Below are 9716 nucleotides of genomic sequence, written 5' to 3'. Positions count from 1 at the left end.
ATAAATGCAAAGCATATTTTCCATTACAAATTTATATTGTATTTTTAATCAATTTAAAAATATTTATAAGGTGTACGCAGACTTTGTGGGCTATATGTACAAGCGTGGGTACTCAGACGTAGCGCCCATTTTTAATATGAATTTTATAACAGTCGGAGGGAGGGGCTTTAGAATTTTAAAATTGAACCAAAAACAATCGGTTATTAGCTTAAAAGAATCATTAAAATCATTTGATTAAATAAAAATTAACAGTTTTGATAACATTTTATTTCATCCAAGATGCATTTTTCAGAGTTTCTGGATTATTTCAAACTTTTTTTTTAGATCTACAGTTTCGTTTTTCGGATCATATTTTTTTTTAGACAAAAGTTTTGCTCGCATCTCTGCAGCTGTCATTGATAATTCTAGTCCGCCGCTTGAAGTTTTCCTTTCGTTTTGGCAACTGTCTTCTCCAATGGTATTAGTTGATCTTACGGCATTACGCACACTAGTCGTTGTCTGGCAAGATCTTGAATTAAAACTATATCCACCTTGCTCCCTGAGTAAGATTTCATTGGCATTATTTGTTGTGGCATCGTTATGTTCATTTAAATTATCATTGACTGAATAGCTATCACCATTAAATGAACGCGTCATACTTATAGTACTGATGCTGCTAATGTTAATGCTACATCCAGGTGTTGCCTGAACTACACCTTCTTTTTCTTTTCTGCCGCTGTCGTCTCTACTACACGCGGATATGATATTTGTAGGAAATGAACGTATACCTTTGCTACTTGCATGTGCATCTATTATTAGCAACCGAACCTCGTTTGACATAGCTTTAATACGCTGCACCACTTGCTTATGGGACTCTTGGCTAATATTAACGGCATTTACTTCTATAATGCGATCACCCTCCTTTAATCCCGCTACTTCCGCTGGAGAGTTAATATCGACTTTTCCTATGAACTGGCCGGGCTTCACTTTCTCTGAATGCAAATTGAATCCGTAGCCTTCAAAATCTGGACGCTTTATTACATGACAAAGCTTAGTAGGTAATTGCGTTGTTGGGGTCATTCTTATTTTATCGCTGTATTCACTACGAAACAATTTAATTTCTTGCAGCGTTACCTTACGAGTAACCTGTGTTTTCAATCCCTGGTTTTTCTGTAAGAACAAGTAAATTAAGTACATCCGTTAAGTATGTTATAAGAATAAATTTTAAAAGAAACTATTAATATTGTAGCAAATAAAAAAATATTGATGTGGCTTTCCAATACTACCACGAAAGTTTTACTTATTATGTCTAAGTGTGTGGAACTAGTTTAAAAATTATAGCACATGCCTTTATATCAGGCCTTTTCTATAAATAAATAATAAAAAAAAAATATTAATAATTATAATACAATAATAATCAGCGCGTACATTTATTTTAGGTATTTGACTGAGCTCCTCCTCCTATTTGTGGTGTGCAAATCTTATGAGGAGCTTTTTCATGGAAGTTGTAGATTGCCTTCCGGGGGGCAATTGCTAATAGAAAACACTTTTTCTGTCATTTGGTGTTTCATGCACGCACTCCCGAATGGTACTTACGCAGCAACCCATTCGCCTACAGCGGCTGCCATTAAGAATTTATAGGAAATAAGCAATATTTTTTGCATAAGTTTCAAAAATGCCCTAATGCACACGATTATTTTCTTCTTCTTCTTAATTGGCGCTATAACCGCTTACGCGATTTTGGCCGAGTTTAGCAAAGCGCGCCAGTCGTTTCTTTCTCGTGCTAACCGGGGCCAGTTGGACACACCAAGTGAAGCCAAGTCCTTCTCCACCTGATCTTTCCAACGCAGAGGAGGCCGCCCCCTTCCTCTGCTACCACCAGCTGGTACCGCATCGAATACTTTCAAAGCCGGAGCGTTTGTATCCATTCGGACGACATGACCCAGCCAACGTAGCCGCTGGATCTTAATTCGCTGCGCTATGTCTATGTCGTCGTAAAGCTCATACACCTCATCGTTCCATCGTCTTCGATATTCGCCATTGCCAACGTGCAAAGGTCTAAAAATCTTACGCAGAATCTTTCTCTCGAACACTCCAAGCGTCGCTTCATCGGATGTTGTCATCGTCCACGCTTCTGCGCCATACGTTAGGACGGGCATGATGAGAGTCTTGTAGAGTGTGAGTTTTGTTCGTCGAGAGAGGACTTTACTGCTCAGTTGCCTACTTAGTCCAAAGTAGCACTTGTTGGCAAGAGAGATTCTACGTTGGATTTCAACGATTATTTTACTTAAACACAATTAACGCCAATGAATAGTATTCACTTATAAACACTCTTTATTCATGGAACATTTTATTTAAAGCTTTTTTTTACTATTCGTTTTATTCTTTTCTCGATTTTGTATTGATTTTACACGGTATTACAAACGTTTAGAATAACATTTGTAAAATAAATACGAAATTGAGAAAAGAATAAAACGAAACAAGAAAAAACTGAGAAAATTAAAAGAGAAAAATTTTTATATACTATTTATTTCAGAAATTATAAAAAAAAAAACAATATTAAATCGGCAAGTAATGTCAGTCCATAATACTGTGGTAACAAAAAAAAATAAGTCCATTGATTGAGGGATATGATACTGAGCGTGTTGTGGGCCGAAGCACGAGCCACGACAACATTTTAATTTTTTAAGAGAAGAGGAGTCGCCATTCTGCGCTTTTTCATTCAATTCAATTTAATGTGAACTTTTTTTCACTATTATGAATTAAAAAACTATCCCTAAATGCTAATATTGTTGGGTATACATAAGTAAAGAACAGGCAGCAGTTCGCTGGGAAAAACCAAAAATTGAGGTTCAATAGAACTTTTTCTTTTTTAATTAGTAAAATTGAGCTTTAGTATTCGATAAAGCATTTTTATAAATAGTGAAAATTTGGAATAAAAAACGCGATTTTTCGCGCCTGTCGTGCTTGCACATTTTCATAAATATGTGGTAATTATGGAAAATTCAGACAATAAAAATGAAAGTTTTGATTTTGATTTTGAATTATATGTTAGTAGTTTTTGTAAGAGATAATCTCGAAAACAACTGTGAAGTACCACTTGTTACCAAATTGAAGACGAATGCGGCAAACTATGTTAACAATCTCTGCTGTATATTGTCCTCCAAAATACACAAATTCCATCTCAAAATAATAAGACTTTTTGTAAACACTTGGCAAACGATGCATAGCTGGCGTGCTAAAAATGCAATATGGGGTTCAAGTTCACGAACTCCGAAGGACGTAATTTACTCGACGCTATCAAAAGGAATAACAGGAAGTTTATAAGTAGTGGCGATCCAACAGATCTGATCGACTTTTTTATAACAAAAAATGTCAACCATGAAGATATGGCAATTAAATCATTAATTGAATTGCCATCTGACCATTCCCCAATAATAATGATATATCAGAGCTCAAATACGCAGGAATTCTCGAATACAAATATATATAATATATCAAACAAATTTGCTGGGATACATTTAGAGAAATAGTTATTTGTAAACTCGACAAAAAAATAAGCTTAAAAACCTTTGACGAAATCGACAGTGCGACAGCCTATTTTCATGACCCTATAATGAACGCCACTCCACAAGAAACTATCTGTTCCTCGAGCTGTAACATGCCTGCACACATCCAAGAAAAAAAAAACCGTTAACGTAAACGCTGGAAAACAATTAGGCTACCACTTGACAAAAACAAGCTGAACGCAGCCCCAAAGGAAATCAAACAAATGCTATTTGACCACAACAATAAAAAACTCAAGAGACTCGTCGAAAATCTTGGACCCGATATAACGACAAACTATTCACTATACAAGTCGCCGTAGCCGAATGGTTTGGTGCGGGACTACCATTCGGAATTCGGAGAACGTAGGTTCGTGACACACCAAAATGCAGAAAAAGTTTTTTCTAATAGCGGTGCTCTTATAAAAAAAAAATATCTGCCCTTCGGAGTCGGATTGAAACTGACTTGACCGAATGTGACTTGCCGGTATTTTGGCCCACTCGTGGACAATGACATTTTTCAGCGCCTCGAAACTGGTGAATCTTTTAGTTCGGACCTTGCTTTCCACAATGGCTCCAAGAGAATAATAAATCGAACTCGCGTCTGGTGAATTTGAGAGCCATTGTGTGGACGTTATGAAGTTCGGAACGTTGTTTTTTAGCCACTCTTAGTTCACACGAGCTTTGTGAGGCGGTGCCGAATCCTGTTGAAACGTCCATGGTCTGTCTGCCCACGGCTTCAGAGCAACCTCCAGAATACTTTCCCGTTAATATTTCGCATTTACCTCGATGAAAACGATTGGAGAGAGCCCATCTACGGTTACAGCGGCCCAAACCATTACCTGTGGCGGGTACTGCCTGCTGGTGGCCAATAGATGACTCAAATTCTCGCACTAATTGAATAATATTTTTTGAAACTCTTTTTCCTGGCAATTTTTTATTCAAAACTGAGATCACTTGAAGCCATGAATACAATCACTTTATAACTAAATAATTTCCTACCCCTTTCACATTCCATACCATTTGCAGAAAACCCCAAATGAATGAAATTCGCGGAAAATAGCTGAATTTTTTGTTGTTTTCATCAGTTATGCAAAGATTTTTTTGACACTTTTTAAACAGAGTTAACATCTGTTTTGGTATTGTTTTTGTAATGTGTGTGTTTATTTAATAATTGTTGGCGCCTAATAGTCGTAGACAAGTACAGTAATGGAATGTGTGTATAAATTTTTTGTGTATTTTTTTATTTGTTGTTGGAATTCTTGATCAAAGCTAAAATTTTAAATTTTTCTTCACTATGTAAAGATATTCTTGACAAACTGTACACATAACCATACACTTTCCCTTTATGCCTCTACATGCGTATGTTTCCGAAACTAAACTTCTAAGCCTAGCGACTACAAAAACAAAATGCAGTCATAGGCGCAGCTGTAGCGACCATGATTATTTATCCGCGACGGCGCTGAACAGTTTCAAATATTAAAAAGCACAACAAAAACCAATTCATTGGTAAGTTGGAGCTCCTATTTCTACGAGCAAACTACTTTCATTCATAAAACGAGCCGCCCATATGCCAATTTTCTCGACCATTCGAAAATAGTCAATATTGGAATATTTCGCGTTGAATTATTTGCCAATATTTGATAAATCTGGAATTTTTGTCGTGTCGAATGGTCGCGGCTCGTATATATGTTTGCACCCATATATGTACGTATGTATGTCTTCTAAATGCTCGACAACCGCAGCTGCTGTGCGTTAAGTGCGCGCATGAGCATAAGTAAGTTGCAGAAAACAGCACAAGTAGCTTATAAAAAAGGTCTGTGACGGACATTTCAATACTAGGAAAAAATTTCGAAACAATTATTTTATGTTCTTTGATAGCAGGTTAATAGTTAATTAGTATATTACTTTACGCATGTAGTTCTTCAATTGATAAAAAGTGCACAAAAACATATGCATATATCAGATACCAAGGTTAGAAACTTACTCTGAAATCAGAGTATTTTAAAGTTACTGTACATATAATGCTGTGCCTATGAATGCGCGCTGGATTTCTTGAGGAACTTTAGGGAATCGTAATATTTTTTGGTATGATAAGTGCACTTACATACACACAGCATATATATATGCGCATATGAATACATATAAATTCACATATTTGTATTTGCATATGCCATCTTCCTGTGTGCCTGAATCATTTCTCTATGAGGATTATTAATTTGATATGCTTGAAGAATTTAAAATAAAACCTAATACACATATTTCCTATGCTAATATACATAAACATGCATGCATACAATTTCGCGAAATTTTCATAACCTATTTACATACGTACATATGTCATATGCTAATATATATTTATAAACATGCACACATATAATTTCGCGAAATTTTCTTAAAAAACCAAAAAGAACAAATCTGTAAACATACATACTAATCATATGGACATATTAAATTAACAAATCTATTCTGTACGCAAGCAAATATAAACTACATTTTTTCACACTTGCATATCACTCTGTCCCTCTCGTTCCTCTCCGGCAGCCTTATTAATTAATTTCCTACTGTTAACTTGAATTGAAATTTTTACCTGTGTTTTGTTAGATCCTAAAATGAGGAACGAGCTGGGACTGAACCTTTTCTATGAATTTACGTTCTCTGTACAAAGAAGATACTGAACCTTTTCTATGAATTTACGATCTCTGTACAAAGAAGATAATTACCGCCATATATCGGGGTTTCTCTTATTTCTGGTATCCACAGGGTGCCTATTGTATTTATTTTGCTTTTTTCTGATAAATGTGGTCGCATTTGTACGACTCAGTCTTTTATAGCACACCAACATGCATTAAATTAAAACATTAGGTTCTTAAACCTAATGCAAGCAATGAATTGCGATACATTTATTAAACATATGCCCAGCGTTGGCAAATCCTCTTGAGATTACTTTTAAAAAATCTGTGTCTACGAGCACTTTTTTAAATGAATGGAAATTTACAATGATCACACCTTCTTTTAAGTGGAAAAAATGATGCTCGCAATAATAAAACGATTTCCAAACTATTGAAATGCATTGTAAGGGATATTTGGCAATTAGGTCCTTAATTAACCCCAACCAACATAATTTTCTTAGTCGCTCGGGCACAATTTTTTATAAAAACGTACAATTATTGGCATATGCCGATGATATTGACATCATCGACCTTAACAGCCGCGCTGTTAGTTCTGTCTTTTCCAAACTGGATAAAAAACCATAGCGAATGGGTCTGGTTGGGAACGAGGACAAAACGAAATACAAACAGTCGGCGCACTCGCGTATCGGCACCCACGTCACTGTTGACTGTTATAATTTTGAGGTTGTAAGAGACTTCGTTTATTTAAGAACCACCATTAACCCCCACATTAAAGACCCGTCCTATGGTATGGCGCAGAAGCCTGGACGATGACAACATGCGATGGACATAGTGCAGCGAATAAAGATCCAGCGACGAAGTTGGTTGGGTCATGTCATCCGAATGGATAAAAACGCCTCCGCTCTGAAAGTATTCGATGCGGTACCAGATGTTGGCAGCAGAGGAATAGGAAGGCCATCTCTACGTTGGAAAGATCAGGTAGTGAAGGACTTGGCTTCACCTAGGGTTTCCAACTAGCGCCGGTTAACACAAGAAAGGAGCCACCGGCGCTTGGTTAAACTCGGCCAAAATCGCGTAAGCGGTTATTGCACCAATCAAGAAAAAGAAGAAGAAGTTTCATTATCCCTCAACTCGGAACCAGCACAGGATCAAGCCCATACAACACATGCGCAAATAACAATAAACAAAATCAAAAACAATACAGCAAGAATAGATGAAAACAATAACGCTACTACAAAATAGCCACGAACTCAACAAACACAGCTATCCCAGACCCCCTTCAAAATATTCATAATAGATACAAACTATAGTATTAAAATCATAACTGACTACATAAACAATAACCCAATGCTTACAAAAAACAAAAATAATCTAGTAGATTTCCAAACAACTATTTATATTTACAATAGCAACAACAATAATAGAACCAAACAAACAAAAAATGCCAAGAAAAACTCATTAAACAACAATAGCACAAAAGACCCAATGTAGAAAATTCGTCTAAAAACAAAAATTGAGAATCTTAGAAAAGATATAGCGATTATAACGCAGCGCAAGAAGAGTAACAAAAGCAAAAAAAAAATTATGAAACACATGCAACAATTTAACAAACGAAAAGAACCAGTAGCTATTAGTTTAGACACCTTCATCCCATTCTCTACAAATTCATAACATCACTCATCACTACATATTATAAAACAAAGTCGCTTTTTCTGTCCCTATGTCCCCTTATACGCTTAAATCTTTAAAACTACGCAACGGATTTTGATGCGGTTTTTTTTTTAAGATAGATTGATTGAAGGGGAAGGTTTATATCTATATAATGTGAAGAAATATATAAAGGGGGCGTGGCAATCGGTCAAAATGTGGTAAAAAAACATAATTTTTTTGTTTTCACGGCCATAAATCATAAACGAATCAACCAATTAAAATGAAACTTTCTTGAAGTTTAACTTTGAAATATTTACTTTCGTTCTGCATCAAAAAAAATAATTGATTTATTTGTTATTTAACCAAAATTGTTTAAACAAAAGCAGCTCTTTTTCCAAAAAAAGCTGTTTGTGTGTGTGTTCGCTGTCAACCGAATGAAGCAACAGGCGTTAAGCGATAATCTCACCACACCTCATTAATGTTGAATTACATCGTATGGTGACGTATGTATGTATGTACTTACGAATCGCTCGCATTATTTCATTTCGGACATATGTACATATGTATCTATGTATGTACTGAATTCCATGTAATTATATGTACATACAATTTTACAGCGAAATAAAACGCTATTTTCAGGTTCTATATTAGTAAATCGCACATAATTAAAATACAGTTTTTGAATAGTTTTTATTGATTCGGAGCGCGTTTAGTTTGCTATCAATTCCATACAATAACATTTTTTGTCATTTACTTTTTACGACAACTAATAGCTTATTTTCGAAGCGATTTCAACAAATGGGTACAACATTAATCCTTATCCAATTAAATACCTTAAATACATTGTTGTTTTCATATAGATCTATGGCTCTTTACAGCATATAATTAAAAACAATATTTTTCAAGATATTACAACAGTAATTAGTAATTGAGATCTACCGGAAAAATTGCGTTAGCTGTTGCGTCATCCGGCATTGCCGCTACTCTTTTGGAAAGAGGCCGAACCACACACTCTACAATGAAGCACCCGCTGAAAATCGCCACCGATGATGATAACAGCGTCTGTAGTGTTTCTAGACAGAGCAATACAGGAAAATTGATGCGTGACTGCTCATTAATAGTCTGGGACGAAGCTACCATGTCAAACAAGACGTCTGTGGAAGCACTGGATAGGACAATGCGCGATTTGCGCAACAAAAATGCACCTATGGGTGGATATACAATTCTGTTCTCAGGAGATTTCTGTCAAATCCTACCAGTTGTGACTCGAGGAACACGTGCTGACGAAATAAATCTTCGCTAAAAAGATCCCACCTTTAGTCGCATGTCAATAAATTAGAGCTTAAAACTAATATGAGGATCTCGTCATCTTCACGTGAGAACAGGCTATTTCCAGAGATGCTTCTAAAAGTTGGCAATGGAGAATTAACACAAAGTGAGGGAAGGATTAACCTAGAAAACCTTTGTGTTTTGATAGACAACATCCAAGAGTTAGTCAACAATGTCTACATAATGTCTACGACATTGATAACATAAGTTATAAGACAATATCTTGGTTTAAAGAAAGAGCTATTCTGTCACCAACTAACGAACAAGTAGATAAAGTAAATAACTTGATTATTTCAAAGGTTGATGCGCCGACGAAAATATACTACTCGGTCGATACTGTTCTCGATTTGGAAGAAGCTGTTCAATTTCCTACAGAATTTCTAAGTTCTTTGAAACCGTCTGGACTCCCTCCTCACAAAATGGAGCTGAAAATAGGTTGCCCTGTTATTTTATTAAGAAACCTAAGTCCACCTAAACTTTGCAATGGCACGCGTTTGATGGTAAAATCACTGAAAACTTTCATAATAGAGTGCACAATACTCACAGGATGTGGTACCGGAGAAGATGTATTGATTCCCCG

At 35.9% G+C, this 9716-nt stretch overlaps 1 protein-coding gene across 1 annotated transcript; it reads right to left on the bottom strand.

Annotated features, from left to right (window-relative positions):
- Window positions 1-245: 245 nt before the first annotated feature.
- LOC128869373 (uncharacterized) lies at window positions 246-1180 on the bottom strand. Its single transcript, XM_054111915.1, has one exon. The coding sequence runs from the start codon at window positions 1174-1176 to the stop codon at window positions 289-291; it is 888 nt and encodes a 295-aa protein (XP_053967890.1). The 5' UTR covers window positions 1177-1180; the 3' UTR covers window positions 246-288.
- Window positions 1181-9716: the final 8536 nt, after the last annotated feature.

Source organism: Anastrepha ludens, chromosome X, assembly GCF_028408465.1.
Source record: "Anastrepha ludens isolate Willacy chromosome X, idAnaLude1.1, whole genome shotgun sequence".
In the NCBI taxonomy this organism is placed as follows: domain Eukaryota; kingdom Metazoa; phylum Arthropoda; class Insecta; order Diptera; family Tephritidae; genus Anastrepha; species Anastrepha ludens.
Note: the sequence above shows the minus strand (reverse complement) of the source record. Positions and strands in the feature narration are given on the sequence as shown.